General features: G+C 35.0%; 2 protein-coding genes across 2 annotated transcripts; both read left to right on the top strand.

Annotated features, from left to right (window-relative positions):
• The first annotated feature begins 6329 nt into the window (after nucleotides 1-6329).
• LOC113761925 (floral homeotic protein AGAMOUS) lies at nucleotides 6330-13388 on the top strand. The gene is made up of 9 exons (XM_027305113.1): nucleotides 6330-6419; nucleotides 6741-6972; nucleotides 10890-10971; nucleotides 11316-11377; nucleotides 11470-11569; nucleotides 11683-11724; nucleotides 12534-12575; nucleotides 12744-12910; nucleotides 13073-13388. The coding sequence occupies exons 2-9, from the start codon at nucleotides 6743-6745 to the stop codon at nucleotides 13074-13076; spliced, it is 729 nt and encodes a 242-aa protein (XP_027160914.1). The 5' UTR covers nucleotides 6330-6419; nucleotides 6741-6742; the 3' UTR covers nucleotides 13077-13388.
• A 2706-nt stretch (nucleotides 13389-16094) lies between these two features.
• Nucleotides 16095-16928, top strand: LOC113758084. Its single transcript, XM_027301116.1, has 2 exons — nucleotides 16095-16409; nucleotides 16521-16928. The coding sequence occupies exons 1-2, from the start codon at nucleotides 16095-16097 to the stop codon at nucleotides 16926-16928; spliced, it is 723 nt and encodes a 240-aa protein (XP_027156917.1).
• Nucleotides 16929-18994: the final 2066 nt, after the last annotated feature.

Genomic DNA, 18994 nt, shown 5'->3' with positions numbered 1-18994 from the left:
ATATGTAAGATTTTAATAATTGTGATTTGAAAAGGATTTTACTATAGTTCTATGCAATAATTTCATAGAAAGCATTAAGATAAGAGTAGTTATTTTTTAAAGTTATTTTAGATATCATTAAGATAAGATTAGTTATTTTAAAATTAGAGATAACTCTTAAACATATAATATTCAATATGGGTAAAATTCAAATGACCCATAACCCGTTAATTCTCTTTAATTAGGCATGCCACATAGAAGTGAGAAACAACTCTAATTAAAATAGTTACTTTCACATATATATATATATATATATATATGGAGAATATATGTTGTGTAACATTTTTGTGGAGAATACAGTTTTGTAAAAGCAGGGGATGACCAACTTCCTGGTAATTGCTTATTTTCTTTATAATATTTGATAGTTATAGGACTATATATTAATCTAGATTGTTAAGCGGGTCAAAAATAACTGTTTAGTTCAAACATGGTTGAAAAACTGCACTGAATTAGTCCAATAGACTTGCAATGCCAAAGTTCAAGTTCCTACATTTGTGTAACTAATTCTATATTAGGTTGAATAACACAAAAAAAAAAAGACATTGCCTGTCTATAAAGGATGAACATTGGAATAAAGGAAAGTACATTTGTTGGATTCAAGCAATTATATTGTCCAAAGAAGAGAAATAAATTGGGGTGTGATGCGACAACGAAAGCGTAAAATTGGATAAGGTTATAAGAACACCCTCCATAAAAAAGAACCAAGGGTTGATACACTATCAAATCCCCAAAATAGACAAGATTCAAGATGAATCTAAACTCAGGATGTACCTAAAGAGACAAGGTATATAACTCAAACAACACAACAATTGTAAAAATTACTAAATATTATCAAAAGCTATAAAACAAAACCTAAGGACACCTATTTATTGGTTACAAGTAGACTAAATTAAAAAAAAAATAATACACAAAACTCTAAACGAACTAAAATATGTATTTGGCATGCATATGTCGGGCACTGGACATCGAGCCGGACTTAAGGCCAGACATCTTCTGGAATTACATGAAGATCTGCTTCAAAGGAAGCCTAATGTCGGATATTGGGTCGGAATTGAGCCGGACTTCTGTGGATCTTGATCGGAAACAAGTCCTGTGCGACTCTTTCTTCCTTCTTGCTTCACTTACTCTCTTGCCTAAATAAAAATAAATGAAACCTATGAAAACTATCCTAATTAAGAAACCTAAAACAATTATCAACGGATACAGATGATGGGTTCCTGAACCTGGAGTTCTTCGTTTCGTATCAGATGGCGTAGTCTGTGGAAAAGATCCTAATTTAGGACCCTAAATGAGTTCTTGGGCAGATTAATGGATACGGATGATCATGAGTTCCTAAACCCAGGATTTGTTGTTCCGTATCAGGGTGCAAAAAGTCTATTCCCGAGGCATTTTGGCAATTCGTAGACATTCTTTTTGAGGACATAATTCTATGACTAATTTTTTTGGGGGCAATCCTATGATTAAATTAGTATTCATATGATGACTATTCCAGTTGTAAATCTCATATATATATATGGTGGGATATCGGAAGATTCCTGCTCTCTTTATACGTTTCTTGATTTTCGGTTAAGGTCATTCTTTTTACTAACAATTCCATTCACTTTTCAAGCGCATCGGAACTGATGGCAACCGTACTTTTTCTTACAGGAACAAAAAAGCAAAAAAAAAGATCCTAAGGTTTAAAATTACCAAGGGTAGAAAAAATAGTAAGAAATGATTGTATACTTATCCAAAACTATTGCTGGCCAGCAATAGAAATTTTGGCATTCTTCAGCATTATTGGAAAGGAGGTAACATCGAAAGTTAACAAATCACATTAATTTGTTTCTATCTTCTTAGCGAAGGGAGATTGTTTTCTTTAAAAATTTTTTTTTGGTCATGTGTATATTCTTGAGGTCTTTGGTTGTGGATGAGTTGTTATAAGAAGGAAATAAAGAGCTTGCCTACCCACGGTCAGTTTGTTTCCCCGATTAGAAAGCTCGACGTTTTTCACGGAGCTTGGCTAGACTCGAATGGACACAACATATGAAGACTGTGGTCTCTATTCCACAGATGGTACCTAACTGCAGCCTGCTATCACTTTATGTCCTAGGCTTCTATTGGTACCGATTATTTAATTTAATTTCTCCTAATTGTCATTGTCTGTTTCTAAGGATGGATTTTGAGAGTGATTAGATGACGTGACGATGTTTTTTTTAAAAATTTTTTTTTTTCTGAATAGGAGAAAAGGTGAGATGCAAGAAGCAGCAGAGGAGACTGGAAGAATTAATTGGTGATTTCTATTTTTTGGAGTCTCGATAGTAAGTAATAGATAAAAAAAAAATTCATGTGTAGCTATTGAAAGCAAATTAATCTAAACGTTGCCAGATGTAATTTGTTTTAGCTGTTGAGAATTACGTCCGAAGTTCGTGTTATCAATTGATCATGGAGTTGCAGCACAATTGACAGAAGCGGTGATGTTTAAGCTGGCACTAACTATGTGGACATTATCCATCAAGGATTTCAATGAAGAAGAGGAGCAAAGTACATTTCCTAGCCAAATAATGACTTGTCATCGCAATGCTACTTGGTTGGCATGCAAGAATTGCTTGTCTTCTGTGATTCTAAGTTTTGTTAAAGAACAACTATATGGAGGCCAAAGTGACAACAAGTATTTTAAGCCATTGTTAGGTCAAATCAGGCAATGAGACGTAGGGTCAATTCTAAAAGTCATGTAATGTATAGAAAGTGAAAAGTACCACAATGAAGGAAAAGTATGAACGCCAAAGTGCCCTCATGATTCAGCTAGCGAGGATAGAGATTTTCTCATAAAGATTATGTGCTCGAATCAAGCTACTGATATAAAGGCTGTATTGATGATTGATTTGTAAAAATTTTCCTAAGCAACTTACAATTTCGAAAGCATGTTCTTATCCATGATGATGGTCGAAATCGAACCTAACCCAAATATTTTTATATCAAGAATTTAAAACACTCGTGATCCAGCTATTAAAAATCATATCAAGTTTTGAACAATCAAAGGCTTGCAAAATGAAGCCAACAAACATGTGGCCCTCAAGTGCAAATAAAATCAGCTTTTAAAGAATGTTGCTAATACAACTACGTACGAGTCATTATAAATTTAATAGCCTGGAAGAGAAAGATTATATTAAGAAGATGTGATTTGGGGTGACAATTAAGGGAGGCAAACATGACTATGACCACGATAAATTGGTATACTTGGTTCTACCATAGATGCTTTAATCCCAAATCATAAGAAATTGTAGTGTTCAATTCGGTAAGATCAATTATGTCTAACAGTCGCACTTGACATAAAACCTAATTAGTCCGTTTAATTTAGCTTTAGCAGTTACAAGCAATTTTTCACTTTTCCATGAAAATTTAAATCTGTGTATGTAGATTTATGCATGTGATAATGAATATCAGTACCCTTTGGTAATCTATGAACAAAAAAGCAACTAAGTGTTTTTTTTCCCTAATTAAGATCAGTTTTGCAACAAAACGGTTGCTGTATTTGCTACTATATTCATTTCGGACTTCTCTTTTCTACGTAAAGTGGTAGGACAGAGGAAAACGGCACAAATTTCCTTGTGATGTTGCCGGTCGGAACTCACAACGACAGGGCGGTTGAGCTTTGAAAATGAATTTAACGAAATCTTTTTCACTTTTCACTGAAAATTTATGGGTCTTAAATGCACATGGAAGGCTAATGAAATGCAATGTCTAAATAATTATCAGGATTCCCTCAGCAACGGCTAGAGAAGCTTTATATCCTTTTTGTCTTTATTTTTTGTAATTCTTTTTGTACTGTATTTGTTGAATTATTCGTGAATCAACGAAAATATGCAACCCAGTGGTATTTCAAACACATTACAACTCTGTCAGGATGCAGTTGATAAAATTGAAATTTGAAAACTGAAATCTGAAATTTGAATTCATTAAGTTATTTATTAAATATAATATATTTGAATGCATATCACATTCAATGATAAGTAAATAATTTATCATTTAATTTTGGGAATAAATTTTTCTTAGAAAATTCAAACACATTACAACTCTGAGATTTGTAACTCTGAATTTTTCAGGGAGAACAGAACCATTTGTAAATAATATCCGCAAATGGGTCCTTCACCACTCCTACGAGCAGCATCTATTCCCTTTTAGGGGGGAAAAACAAGGAATTTGAGGATAAAACATGCTTTTCCACTTTAGGTCCAACAGTTGTAGAAATTTTCCATTTTGACAAATAACATATTTAGTTGTAAATTTTCGAATCTCGAAAGAATTTGTATAAATGGTCTGTTTAGTAAACAAAGGGGCATAATTTTAGATTTGTATATTGCACATGACATTTTTACAAGTTGAGATCCTAAAAATTTGAAATTTTGGGTTTAAATCTCTCTTCCCCTTTTTCGTTTTTTAAATTTCACTCCTTTACTGTTTAGGGAAAAATACGAAAAAAAGGTCATTTTTACTAAGTTAGTTCAAGGGGTTGTGTGTGTATTTGTATATACATTACATATATTAGCCAACACAGTTGTACAAAACTCTTGACAAGTGCCATTGCTGCAAATAATTTAGAGAGTTTTCTTCTCTATTGATTAAGAAAGGGAGATGGTCGGAAAAAGAAAGCAAAATACGCAAATGGAACACCACGTTGACTCTCAGCTTTGGATGGAAGAATAGACTATAGTATTCTCGAAGACAATTTATCTTCTCCATATTATGCAAGGAATTCGTCAGCTAACTTATTATTTAAACGTAAAACTCACATTTATTGTCTCTTTTTTTTTAGCCATTTTCTTTATCTAACTTCACTTTTCTTGAGAAAAGGATTAATTGAATTATGCCCCCCCCCCCCCCCCCCCCAACCACCACCACCACAAACAATCTCTCGATTTCTCTTTTCACCCTAAGTTATCAAATTGACTTTCTATGTTTCATGACCCCCACTAAATACGCACACAATATATCACTCAGGACCTGAACTTAGGATACTTTATCGTTGAAACTTGAACTCAGACAAAAATAAATCAGCCCCACTCTTATCCTATGTTATTGGAGACATAATAAAAGAATCCTATCAAATCTACCAACTTTTTTTTCCTGTTTTAACGTGAAAATAAAGCTTTTCGTCAAGTAGATCAAGAAATGGTTCCAAAATGGAGTTCAACAACAAAAGGAATCAATTTTACCACTTTAATAGCTCATGCTGTCAATTTATGGCATGTTGTTCAATTAGCACGAAAAATAATCATTTTCAGACTTTAACTAGTACCCCTTATTTGCGGCTATTTGCTAAAATATTGTTGTACTTTTAAGGCGAATAACATCATTTGATTAAAAAACAGCTGCTCAAAATTCATTGGTGCTCAACCAATTAGGGCAATGTACTACAAATTAATTGTACAAGATAATTAAGTGTTTCACTTGATCAGTTCAGCGTCCAAATTGTAAATTGGTGATTCTTCAGGGGTGTAATTCAAAATTGACAGAGGAAAAATGAAAATTATAAAGGACGTACTATAGTTAATTAGTCCTCTTATACAAATTCTTGGCCTACTTGGTCTTGGGTAGACATGACGATACAAGTCGAGCCTTGTGTATCAGATTATGATCTTTCAAAGCTATATGATATGCACAAATCAATTTCAGAGTGAATAGTTGAGGATTGAGCAATTAATCAACACAACTGTAATGCAATAGTTGAAATTGTACAAAAACATTAGTCATATAACCACATGGACTGGTATATATAGGTGTACCGTTATCATACTTATTAGTTTGGGATACAGTTTTATTCTTACATATGTCAAAGGCTATTAAATGGAGTATTTTAATTGCCATCTTATCCTATTATAAATAAATTATTCAAATTTGACCTCTCATTTTTTACGGTAAATAAATGATATGAAGTTAAAGACGATAAATGGGAAGGAAGGTGTTGATTTCCGTATATCTTTATGTCATAAGTAATGATGACTAGTCAAGAATGGTAGAAAAAAGCTAATAAGAAAGTAATTGGGGGGGAAAGTTGGTCAAATGAATGGCCAATGTCCAAGAAACTAAGAATGATCTCCTAGAATTTTCCTTACTTTCCAATTTTGATTTTCAATTTAACTAATCAATATAAAAGTGACACATAAATATTATTTTAGGAAATATAAGGAAAACAACAATTTGGTATAAAGACAAGAAATCATGGTTGTTATATTCACCTGTAAATAAAGTCACCGTTTCCTTATAAATACTTATTTCCCTCTGCAACTCATTCCTATTTTCTGCATATCCCTTGCGCAGATTTTCTAGGAAGTTAAGCAAGAGAAGAAAGCAGAAACGTCTACTCTTACCTCTTTAATCTTCCTCAGTTTCCTCACCAGGTTAGTAATGGAGCTGAAAATATTCTACTCAAAGAAATGATTGAACTCAGTTTCTTGATCAATCCAATTTATTATGATCCTTCATCCAAATATTATACTAACAAATCTTCAGTATTTTTCAGTTTGAAACCTTAGTACAGAGTTGTACTTATGAATGCCTGGATGGGATACTTCTGCATCTTCATTTATTGTTTCAAGTATTAGTTGCTTGATTCAGCATCAAACAACTTTCTTATATATGCTGGTTACTGATCATATTTGTACCTTTTCTTGAACATGTTCTGGTGGACCATTTTGATCATTTGACTGAATCAACTGCAGCCATGTCATGCCAAAGTGATCCATCCAGAGAGACCTCTCCACAAAGAAAACTGGGTAGGGGGAAAATTGAGATCAAGAGGATTGAAAACACCACAAATCGTCAGGTCACCTTCTGCAAGCGCCGCAATGGTTTGCTGAAGAAAGCCTATGAATTATCTGTTCTCTGTGATGCTGAAGTTGCCTTGATCGTCTTCTCCAACCGTGGCCGTCTTTATGAGTATGCAAATAACAGGTACAAATTTACATCAGCAGAATTAATCCCAAAGATCTCAACCTTTTCTTCTACTTCAGCTCTGAAGAGACATTCTTTTTTGAGCTTTTCTTTTTCACTATTTGCTTTCTCTTTTTGCTATTTTTGCTTCGGACTTTTTTTTTAATGGGATAAGCGTTGATCATTATACTTGTTGCCATACAGTAGTAGATTTGGAGTTGTTTGCTTTGTAACCAAAAAAAAAAAAAGATTGACTGGGCTTTCTTGTTTTGTGTTTTGTTCTTTTTCCGCAATCTGCTTTATGAGTTTTCTATTTTGATGATTGCATTTGAAATCATGGTCGGCTTAGGCACAGATCTGTTGTTAAAGATAGAAAAGGAAGCAAGCAACATTATGAACTATTGTATGAAATGAGTAGAATCTTGGGAAGGCATTCAGAACTGTGAGATCAGCTTCCTCTTTTCCTCCATTGCTGTCAAGTTTTTGCTTTTTTCCTTCAACCTTTCTCTCTTTCCACATGTCATTTCTGATGCCTAGCAAGAAAGCTGTCATCTTCCTATTTGCCCATTTCAGATATCAGTTGATGCATCCTTAATAGCAAGTTGGACGTGATCAATCAAAACCAGGCCGTAGGACAGGTCTAAAGTTGTCATCAGTCTCAGCCCTAGGACTAAGAGCATTTTTTTGTTGTTTTTTCCATTTCTTTTTGGGTTTCAAATTCACAATTTTTTTTATTTTATCGTTGAAAGGTAAAGGTCATGGTCTAGGAGACTCAGAAAAATTACTTTCTTTTTCCTTTTTGCCAAGACTTACAAAAATTTTTAACATGCTATTAGCCAGCCATAGTGGAAAACTGGAACGCATGCTCAATGATGCATTTCTACTCTTGCCTACCAAAAGTCAATGGTTTCTCAGAAGTAAAAATGTAAAATTCATCGTCATAATCAAAATGAATATAATTGGGCATACTGTAAAATGCTTGGCAACTGTTCAACAAGTCAAAATGTTTAAATAACCAAATTGAACAAAACTAGGGTTTCAGAAGGGTTTGCACTAAATCTCGTCCAAAATCAAATCAAAACCTAGTCAATTTTGACATGGGTTATGTTCATATGCCCATTACCAGCTTGCCACTACGTACATTTTGTAGTCTTTTTGGGACATGGATTCTTCTAGTGTAGTTAGCTTTCAACACCCAATTAGGTGAATTTTGTTTTGTATTGGTTACAAGAATCTTTTCTCACGTCACACATGATTTTTCCAGTTATCAAACTTCTGACAAAAGAGTGTAATAAGTTACGACACCCCTTGTAATTGGTCTTTCCCTCTATCTCTCTATTCATGAAATTTGTCCCTCAGCAATTGTACAAATACAACTTTTTTCTTTTCTCGTTATTTGACATACCAAAGCTTCTGAAACTGCTAAATAACCTAAACAACAAAGCAACAGAAATGAAACAACTTTAACTATAGGCAAGCCTATTTAAGCTCAGCATTTCTTTCAGATTTTGCATAGATATATTTGAGTAAGTCCCTTTTTTTTTTTTTTTCGAGAAACTGCCAACCAATGGGAGACTTCTTGTAAGTTGCACCTTTTTTGCATGGGTAGGGTTTATAAATGGAGGGCTCGGATGCATTAGACCAAAAAAGAGTCAGTACCATAGCCTATAATTACCGATCTTGCAGAATGGTCTTTTGCTGTAATAAATGTTGTCTGCATTTTAAGTAGTTTTCTTGCAGTTACCTAGCTGAGTAAAATCCAATGTGTAAAGGGTTTCTGACACGTGGTAAAAATCTGACCGTAGAAAATGGGGCCAATTACATTGTGGGATATTGTGCCAGCTTGGCAGCAGCAGCCAATCAGTGTCTCGACGAAATTAAGGAAACATCTGACTGGGAAATGGGGGTTGATTCTGCGCTGTTGGGTATAATTTGCGCACAATATTACATCATGTCATCTTGGGACTTTAATAAACAGGAAATGATTCTGACTGACAAATTTTTGTTCATTTTGTATCTTTGCTTTACGTGTTGGGATTGATTAGCTAATAATGTAGAGCTCTGGAAATTGGAATTTAGGCAGGTGAACAACAATTATTACTAATTGTTATTAAGCACCCTTTCACCTTATTTGCCATGAATGACCTAGTAGCTTTATTTATTTTGAACCAGATTTTGAATATTGGAATGTACAAGAAGTTGAGATATAGATTAATTAGTAGGTTTTAAAGTAGAAATCAGGTGTGGAAGAAATTTCTTAACTATTGCACGGATCCCTGTGTACACGTAACCAATATTTTGTTTTTGGAATTAGCTCTATTGATTGGTGGCAACATTTGGCTTGGTTTTTCTTTTCCCCTAGCTAGCATACGTAACTTATCAAAACATTTTTCCTAAAAAGCAAGTAGTGGAGGTTCCAGCGGTTTTTTTTTTTTTTACTAAATGAAAATATCAATTAATGAATGTCTTTCTTTCTTTTCAATTTTTTTTTACATTTTTCTCCCTATTTGTCATAAATTAAATTTTGGAGCCACTAAATTGGAAGAATAGTTTTTCTCCATGCTGTTTTGTTATCATTGAGAACTTTAACCGAAACTAGACATAGAAGTGTTTTTCCCTTTTTGCTATCCAATAAAAGGAAATCCTCATTCATCTGCCATCTTTTCTTGCCATCATAATAAAGTCATTGTGGTATAATAACAAGAGTTATCAGATCTTGTGAGTTGAAGTAACTTTCACAACATATATAGTTTTTAGCAACCTTTTACAATATTAGTCCTGAATGAATTCTGTCTGACTAATGTTGTGGTTAAGGGGTTTGTTTTTCCTTCTTTTAGATAAGCATTGACCGCATTGCTATTCCTATTTGAACTTCAAAATTTATCATGCCAGAGATTTTTCTTTAGAATTTGTTATACTGGTAACTTGGGCTATTTATACTTCACATCACAGCCATATCACTAGTTACCAGGTGAAGGTAAATAAAGGATAACGGCTATATGCAAATTACCATAGTAGTTATGATTTTACCCGATGAAAACTGCGGAGGGACAAACAGTACCTTGAATAGTGTTACATAGCTAAGTCTTATTTACTTAAAATGAGGAGATTATATTTTCAATAGTCTGGAAATATATATAAAAAGAACCTCTTGGGCTTAATTTATGTGGATTGGCGCAAAGTCTTAACTTCAGTTATTCATCCTGTCTTTGATGATACACCCCCCCCCCCCCCCCAACCTCACCAAAAAAAAGGAAAAAAAAAAACTATGCTTTGATGATTTCCTCAAGGTAGATCTTGTCTAATTTTAGGATAAGACTCATAAGGTCCTAACTGTATCTTTAACAGCATGGATATAATTGGATAAACAATATTTGGGGATTGAAATACGGGAACTGGATCTTTTGGGATATAGACTCATTTCTCTGATTACTCAAGGGGATCTAAATAACAATAGTCTATTACTTAACTTCTCTAAATGCCTTGAAAGAAATACTGATATTTTCAGAACTGAAATCACATAAATAAATTCACCTATTGTCCAAGGAACTTGAAATCTCATGCTTATTCTCTTGTATATGAAACAACTTCTTATGATTCTCTTGTTTAATCTGCAATTTTCACACACGCAATAAAAGGTGGTTGAATAGCTTATGAAATTATGATAAGATCAATTTTCTTGCTAAAGATATAATAAAGAACTTGACATAATAACAAAATTTATTTTCCTACTCAATCCCCAAAGTAAATGTTTTTAACCAACAGCAGTTTTCTGTTCTGCTATTTCTTTACTTTTTGCTGGTAATACTTGTGGTCAGCTGGGGGAGATTTTTGGTAACTTGGAGGAAATTGTGAATCCAGCTATTTTCTTGATATCTGATTGATGCAATTTAATACTTAGAATGCACATACTAACAAGTTGATGCCATGTGGTTCAGTGTCAAAGAGACAATTAAGAGGTACAAAAAGGTAAATTCAGATTCTGCGAACACCGGCTCTATTTCAGAAGCCAATGCTCAGGTATGATGTTAGAGATTTAGTCTTCCAAAGAGGTTTTTCCTGAAAATTCTGTGAGATAGTATAATTTTCTGTCCACATTTGTGGTTCATTTTAAATTATCATCCCATGCATTTCTGAAGAACTCTTAACGTAACAAATTAGTTTTGAAACATGGGTAAGTATAGATCCATTCTTAACAAACTTGCACCATCAGACCTTTATACAAGTTAGGCCTTCCAATTTATGGTGATGCTTCACAATTTTTTTTTTTTGAATTTTCTTTTAATTAATGAAGCTCCATCTTGCATGCCATAAATGGTACTGTGTTTTCAGCAGCACTGACTTTACATTGCATGTCATGACAGCACTACCAACAGGAAGCATCGAAACTGCGTGCACAGATCAGTAATTTGCAGAACTCAAACAGGTGATTTCTGTGGTCAAAATTCCTCTATACAGTTATTCCTATGACCTGTTAGATCCACTGTTCAATTAACCCTTTTACTTGATGTCTTTCAGGAACATGCTTGGTGAATCTTTAGGGTCGTTGAATCTGAGGGACCTCAAGAATCTAGAAAGCAAGGTTGAGAGAGGCATTAGCAGAGTCCGATCCAAAAAGGTACCTGTTATTAGATTTTATTGAACTGATTTTTTCCTGGTATTATAGTCTTGCACAGTTTATCTATGCTTCCGAACATAACGTGTCCATTTCTTCTCTCTCTGACATTGCAGAATGAACTTTTGTTCGCGGAAATTGAGTTCATGCAGAAGAGGGTAAGTTTTGATGAATTAATCTAGACTTCTTGAATGCATCTTATCTGCAAATGAGCCTTGCGAAAAGGAAGTTGAGAGTACATGAAGTACATAGCCCTATAATATGGTTACCCGTTTTATTCAGCATTCATTTTGACATGATTTTCTTTCTTTGTACTTGATAACGAATTATGATATATATGTAAGAGTAAGAGGTTGGATTGGAAAAATATGCTAGACTAAAAATTTTAAAGAACAATTGAAAAGTTCGTAAATAGGGGTCATAGATATTTGGAAGCTGAAACATATTAGAAGCATGATTAAGACATTTAATAATATGGTATCTGTCAAGGGTGGTAAGCATCATTTTGTACTCATAATCTCCATCTTTTCTAACATGTAATAACTAGGAATTAGGATTCTCAATACAAACAAATTTGACCATGATTTTTCAATATTTTTGTGTGTGTGTGTGTTCTTTTTTTTTTTTTTTTTTTGGGGTGGTAAAAAGAGGAGAAATATTGTGATGATTTATTTGAACTCATTCTATTGCCAAATAAAAATTTATGACCCTGATACTTGTCATATCTATTATTGATCTAAATCCTCCCTCAAGAATTCAGTCAATCCAGTTTGCCGGAAGAGCTATAAAATAAAATTCACTTTCCTGCTTTTAAGAGTTGAGAGACCTAAAGAAAGCCTTGAAATGTAAGTGCTAAGACAAGAAAATGGCACTGATATGTAAGCCTTGAAGCAGTTACACTAGCTTGATCTTGCAAAGCTCCTGTTGCACACTTACTCAATTTGCCATACATCAATCTTGAATGCAGGAGGTTGATTTACACAGCAACAATCAATACCTTCGATCAAAGGTCAGTCCGTCCAAATGACTGTGTGTGTGTGTGTGTGTTATTTAACGTATATATGTGTGATTGTGTGTGCGCGAGCATTTGTACACATACACACACACGAATTTATGCAGTTTTCTCTTCTAAAGCCTAACCAGAATATTTCATTGTGTTGTTCAAATTTTCTTGTAGATAGCTGAAACTGAAAGAGCCCAGCATGACATGAACTTGATGCCTGGGAGCTCTGACTATGAACTAGTGTCAGCTCAGCCATTTGATGCTAGGACTTTCCTCCAAGTTAATGGGCTGCAATTAAATAATCATTACCCTCGCCAGGAACAGAGGCCTCTTCAACTAGTGTATGATTTCCTCAATTCACTGTTTACAACACACCAATTAACATATATGCTTAGACTTCTCATTATGCATCTCTAGTTTTTCTGGTTATTTTCCCCACAAAATAATAAAGTTTTTTTTTCTGGCATATTGGAACTGATTGCATTTCCTCTCATATTTTGCAGCTGATATTGCTTAATGAGGTTGAGATTTCTCCATCTCTCATTTCTTGTTTGGAAGTTCTGTCGCTAAGCTTGCCAGCAAGGACTAAATTCTTCAAGAAATCTGGGGATTGATCGGTGTTGGTGGAGGCGAAGCTTCATTCTTAAAATAAGTATGCTGTTGGACAGAATATATAGTCCATTTTCTTCCAATTTCTATTGATAACATCTTTCTTCTTTACTTCCCAAATGATTATACTTATAAATGCTTATAACTATTCCTCCACGTTGTTATACTCTTTTGAACTTCTATGGAAGGAATCGAAAGCGTGAAATACTATGTCTATGTATCATAAGCTGCAGAAAATTAAAATTTGATGGCATGTTATAAGTAAAAGTTCCATCTCATTTGCCAAGAAAAGATTGCTTGTTTCATTTTCACAAAGACAAGAAAGGTAGTATATAGGAAGTTTAGCCATCAAGCACTTTCCCACTGTAACTTTCCCCACTTTAAGGGACCAAACTCAATAACAAAAAAATGTTTTAACTCCTGAATAATTGGATTGCTATAATTACTTAGCCTCGTGATTGTTTAATTTTCTGCATATGCCTTTTTCCTAATTTTTTATCTAGTTATTATTGCTCAAATTTTAAATTTGATATTTGAGGCTCATTTCAGAGCCAAATAGAAGCTCTTGTGCACTGAATGCAGGGCTTCCCAAAAACACTGGCAGATATTATAATCTTATGTTGGGGGGACTAACTACTTGGTGCCCTTTAGGCTTGATTAATATTTTGTCCTAATTCCTATTGTACAGAAATAAATTTAGCAATTCTCAAACTTGAGATACATATTTATAATTCCAACACGTTCTAATTCCAAAGAAATCCTATTGATCTTCCCTCACTTCCAATAAAACGGAAAGAGCCCTTTATCTTGAAGTGACATCCTTCCAATATTTTGCAAGAAAGCCAGCTCAAATTGTGGTTGCAGCACCACAATTTCTCCAACCTGACTTACATCCTTAACTACATATATTCATTAAAGAACACAAGTTGCGATCATCTCTGAATATACATCTTTTGGCAATGTTCTGATATCAACTGGATAACCATCTGAGGGTAAATCAGCTGAATATGCTCTACTTGCAATGATCAAGCATCACTGGGATGCAGTGCATCAAAATATTTGTACATTTCTCTGTTTGTACAAATGTATCAATTTGGACGGCGGAGTCCCATACCTTCCGAAACATGACTGATAGCAAGGAACTTCTGAAACGTTGAAGCCTATAAAGTTCATCCCAGAAAGAAAGAAGGAAATATGAGAAACGAGAGGGTTCGTAAGCAAAAATCATGACTTTCAATTGACCGATGGAAAACAATATTTGATACTTCTGCCTACAAAAGAAAAGTTGGAAGGAAACTATATATCATGGCACAATGTTCCTAAACAGATTAATGTTGTCCATATATATGTTGCAAAAGTAACTTTACCATGAGTTCTAAAACATATGTTACAAAAGTATTGCAAAAGAAAACAAAATGATTTAGTCCTCATGACTTGTAACTTTACCATGAGTTCTAAAACAAATGTTACAAAAGTAGTGCAAGAAAACATATCAAGCAGATGTAGCCTATAAAATTATGCAATGAGAGCTGTATGTATGAGCCTAATAAGAGAGACAGATTATTTTAATTGATATGTTTAAACGATCATTCCCCTTCTGATTGTGCAAGTCAAGAACTCTATGATAACCCAAAAGTTGAAGTTGTTAGTTTTCAGGCCTTTACTTACATACTAAGTGTTTTTTTTTTTTTATCTTCTGAATCAATATAGGATGCAATTTCCTACTCATGAACCTAACAACCTCCTCCTTTATGAGTAGCCCTCACATTGAAAATAAAATCTAATTAATCAAACAAAGTGAAGTAGTTAAAGTAAGTGAAATATTGTGTACCCTTTAGTGTGCATTTTTAATATCACAAAAATGACACTTTCACAATCCTCAAGTTGTATAAACATATATATATATAAGTTGTATAAACAATATTTTTTCATTTTCAAGGGATTTTAAACAATTTCAAGACATGTAAATCAATGATGTTCACAAATCTAAATAATTGGTAAGTCGCAGAAGAAAGATATTAAGCCAACACATGGGGAAGGAACAAGAGGAAAACTAAAATTTTCAAGAGAAAAGGAAAAGAGAAGAAAGGTAAGAAGGGATCACGAGAACACTGACAAGTTCGTGGCCAGTAGCATCAAGAATTCCAGATCCGCTGGAAGAATAATAATTGACACCTTTCATTATGCTTAGCCTTTTCGTATTTGCAAATGGTGGAATGTCACGCTCCAAACCTACAAGCTCAGCTGCACATTAAGTAAACTTTCAGCAAGCATCAGAAATTTTCAACTTTAGGAGTGAAATAGTAAATCTCTAAACAAATTAGCTATTGGTACATAAGAGATACACAGGCAAATCAATCCAACTCAGGTTTTAATATTAGAATAATATTGGGACCATTTGAAAATCTTCCAGCCCGACCATCTGGATAATCAATCCCATATTAAGGGCCGACAGATTTTCGACAATTTTCTGTTAGCTCAGGAGGTAGTATCAGATATTGGGAAGTCTACTAGAGGGGGTAATATTGTCTTAAAGCTGGACATGGCCAAAGTGTATGATAAGGTTTCATGGCCTTTCTTGTTGCAAGTGCTCAGACGGTTCAGGTTCAGTGAGGTTTGGATAGATATGGTTTAGAGGTTGATTTCAAATGTTTGGTTCTCAGTTATTATTAATGGGTCGTCTCAAGGTTTTTTTAAATCTAGTCGGGGACTTCGCCAAGGGGATCCGCTATCACCATCTCTCTTTGTCATAGGTGCCGAAGTTTTGTCTCGACTTCTAAATTCGTTGGTTGTGCAACGGGGTTTTGTGCCTTTTAAGATTCCACAAGGGTGCCGGTTGTTACCCATTTAGCGTATGCAGATGATGTTATTATTTTTTCGAATGGACTGAAGAAGTCGTTACAACTGATTATGAAGATGCTAAAGGATTATGAGTTGATCTCGGGACAGAAGGTCATTCATAGTAAGAGTTGTTTTTTGTCTCATGCTAGTCTCTTGGGTGTGCAAAGACGTGTTGTCACACAAATCACTGGGTTCCACACACAATCTTTCCCAGTAAAGTATCTTGGATGCCCGTTATACTCTGGGAGACGGAAGAAGAGTTATTTTTCAGCTTTATGTACTGCAGTTGTGAATAGGATGCTATCATGGAACGAGAAGTTGTTATCGTATGGTGGCAAGCTAGTTTTGATACAGAGTGTGTTGTCGGTTATGCCTACCCATATTCTTGCGGTATCTAACCCTTCTAAAGGGATACTCCGTCTGTTGGAGAATATTTTTGCAGGCTTTTTATAGGGCGGGTCAGATTTTGGGCCACGTCTACATTGGATCAAATGGGGCCAGCTGTGTAAGCCTTATGAGGAGGGAGATGTGGGCTTACGGTCGTTACAGCATGTCTTTGATGCGTTTTCTTTGAAGTGGTGGTGGAAGTTTAGGCAGAGGCAATCATTATGGGCAGAGTTCATGCATTCGAAATATATCTTGAATTTGCACCCTTGCTACTCAGAGGCTTGCCCAGGGCAGTCTGCTACTTGGAGGAGGATGTTGGACGCTCAGTTGGTGGCAGAGAGGCATATAAGGTGGATAGTAGGTAGTGGAAACTCAAGTTTTTGGCACGATAATTGGTTAGGATCAGGGTTGTTGTGTCGACAAGTGAAAATTTTTCAAGAACAACCAGTTGCGGATTTCGTGGTTCATGGTGGTTGGAATGTGCAGAGGTTATATCAGGTTTTGCCTATGCACTGTGTGTAATGGGTCTTGGATGTGATACGAAATATGGGCCGCTTATGGGCCATGTTTTGGGCTGCAAGAGATTGAATCTTTTAGTAATAGTTAGTACTTTATTTTCTAGATTTCTATTTTATTTGCTAGGAATAAATTCGGTCCAAGACCTCATGTTGAGTTGGATCCGATTTATAGAGTCTAGGCTCACTATAACTTAAGTTGGTTAATTAGCTTTTATTGGGTTATGTTGGGCCTGCTTAAAGCCTTCATTGGATCGATTATAAGCTGACCATTAGATAGTGGATTTGAGTAGTGGAATCGGGCCAAAGGGCTAGCCTAGCCAAGTTAGGGTTTTTCAAGTCACTTTAGGTTTTCAACTTGTAAGGCTATATATAGCCTAGGTCTTCATTCAATAAAGGAGAGTTCAGATTTTATAAAATATTTGTGAGTTTATTCACTCTCTCTTGCCTCAAGAGAATTTCCTTTGAATACTTGAGAATCAATCTCAAGCTGTTCATCGAACTTATCAATCAAGTAGTCTCCTTGATTGTGGCGTTCTTCTATCTATACTTTTGGTTCACTAAATTTGCTAGTCGTGGGTTAAGGAATCTCCTTAGTTCGTGGCTCGTGATTCTAGAAGGGTCAAAGTTCCGCCAATCATCCCAACTTGGTGTTCGTCTAGATCCGTCTCACATCAGTTGGTATTCAGAGCTAGTCGACGACATCAAGTATATCCCGTTGAGTTTGTTCGTAAGCTTCCTAGTCAATTTTATTTTGCAAATCTGGTCGTGTCTCTCTTTGTGTCAAGTCCGATTGTTATTACAAAAAAAAAAAAAAAAAAGGTACTGTAGCATCGTACTGTTCATCGCTACTGTAGAGATACTGTTCACCGCTCCGCACTGTAGCGATACTGTTCATCGCTACTGTAGCGACACTGTTCATACCGAAAAAAAAAAACTTTTGTTCATAACTTGTGTTTCTTTCTTATTTTGGTGTCTTGTTATATTGTTCTTGAAGTTTTGTGTTGGTTTAGAGTAAAAAAAAAAAAAAAAAAGAAAAAAAAATCCAGCCGCTAGGGTTTCCTTGGGCGCAAGTTTCTTGCAAAATCTGTCCAAACTTTAGTTTATTCCACCAAGTTGTTTTAATTAATTTCCTAAACTGATTTTGTGGTTGAACTTGTTTGGGGTTGGAATCTTGGAGAGGGACTACCATAATCTAGGGTTTCTTGAGTTTCTTGAAACTAATCTTGAAGTCTTGAAACTTTGATACATGTCTTGATAATTATTGGAGGATTGAAGGAGAACATTGGATTGACATTAAATTCTGGAATTCTACCACCCAAGAAAAAAAAACAGCCGAGTAATTGTGGTGTTCTTAAGAGTGCAAAAAAAAAAAAACAAACAGAAAGGAAAAGAGAAAGAGGCATTCGGTTAGCAAACAACAAAAGAAGGAGCCGCACTTTTTATTTGCCAAATTCTTGTCTTGTTGCACTGTTTTCCAAAACCAGAAAATTACATCAAGAAAAGAACTACTAAAAGTTTTTGTACCGCAACCTCCTTTCTTGAAAATCTTGCACACCTTGAGGCCTTGATCACTTGTATCACCCGTTGAGTTTTTTGAGGATCTTGACCAATCTTGATTCTTGAAGATTTGCACCTCCCTACGTATAAACAGTTTCTTGTACGTCCTTGGCATCCATACAGGGGCGTTTCCCTTGGCTTAGAGTAATCCTCTTGGGAGATTTCTTGAGCAAGGGGCCCGGTTGGGGTATTACTTGGGTGACGTTGCTTGTGTCATCTTGTAAAAGCCATTGTTTAGCACGCAAAGCGTCAAAATGTCCTTGTGTGGCAGCAAAGAGGGGAGGGCCCGAAATTGGTATGTTCTTGAGGGAGAGTTAAAGGGACCGAAATTTTTGAGGGGATTTAAGAAGAGGCAATTCTGGAAACATTTTGGGGTTAGGCAAGCTACAAATCTGGAAAATTTTTAGGAAATTCCAGCGACTTTTGAGGGGAATTTAAAAAGACAAGAAAAATCTGGAAATTTTTTTTTCGTGGAAGCTATTCTGATTTGATAAGGTAACAAATCTGGAAATT

The sequence above is a fragment of the Coffea eugenioides genome, chromosome 2 (assembly GCF_003713205.1).
Source record: "Coffea eugenioides isolate CCC68of chromosome 2, Ceug_1.0, whole genome shotgun sequence".
Classification (NCBI taxonomy): domain Eukaryota; kingdom Viridiplantae; phylum Streptophyta; class Magnoliopsida; order Gentianales; family Rubiaceae; genus Coffea; species Coffea eugenioides.
Note: the sequence above shows the minus strand (reverse complement) of the source record. Positions and strands in the feature narration are given on the sequence as shown.

What these genes read in the sequence shown, in the direction of transcription:
- LOC113761925 (XM_027305113.1), top strand. Translation starts at nt 6,743, where the DNA reads ATGTCATGCCAAAGTGATCCATCCAGAGAGACCTCTCCACAAAGAAAA. An exon ending in TTTCAGAAGCCAATGCTCAG is followed by an intron (nt 10,972 to 11,315) that starts GTATGATGTTAG and finishes ATGTCATGACAG; the next exon opens with CACTACCAACAGGAAGCATC. An exon ending in AATTTGCAGAACTCAAACAG is followed by an intron (nt 11,378 to 11,469) that starts GTGATTTCTGTG and finishes GATGTCTTTCAG; the next exon opens with GAACATGCTTGGTGAATCTT.
- LOC113758084 (XM_027301116.1), top strand. Translation starts at nt 16,095, where the DNA reads ATGCTAAAGGATTATGAGTTGATCTCGGGACAGAAGGTCATTCATAGT. An exon ending in TGCCTACCCATATTCTTGCG is followed by an intron (nt 16,410 to 16,520) that starts GTATCTAACCCT and finishes AAATGGGGCCAG; the next exon opens with CTGTGTAAGCCTTATGAGGA.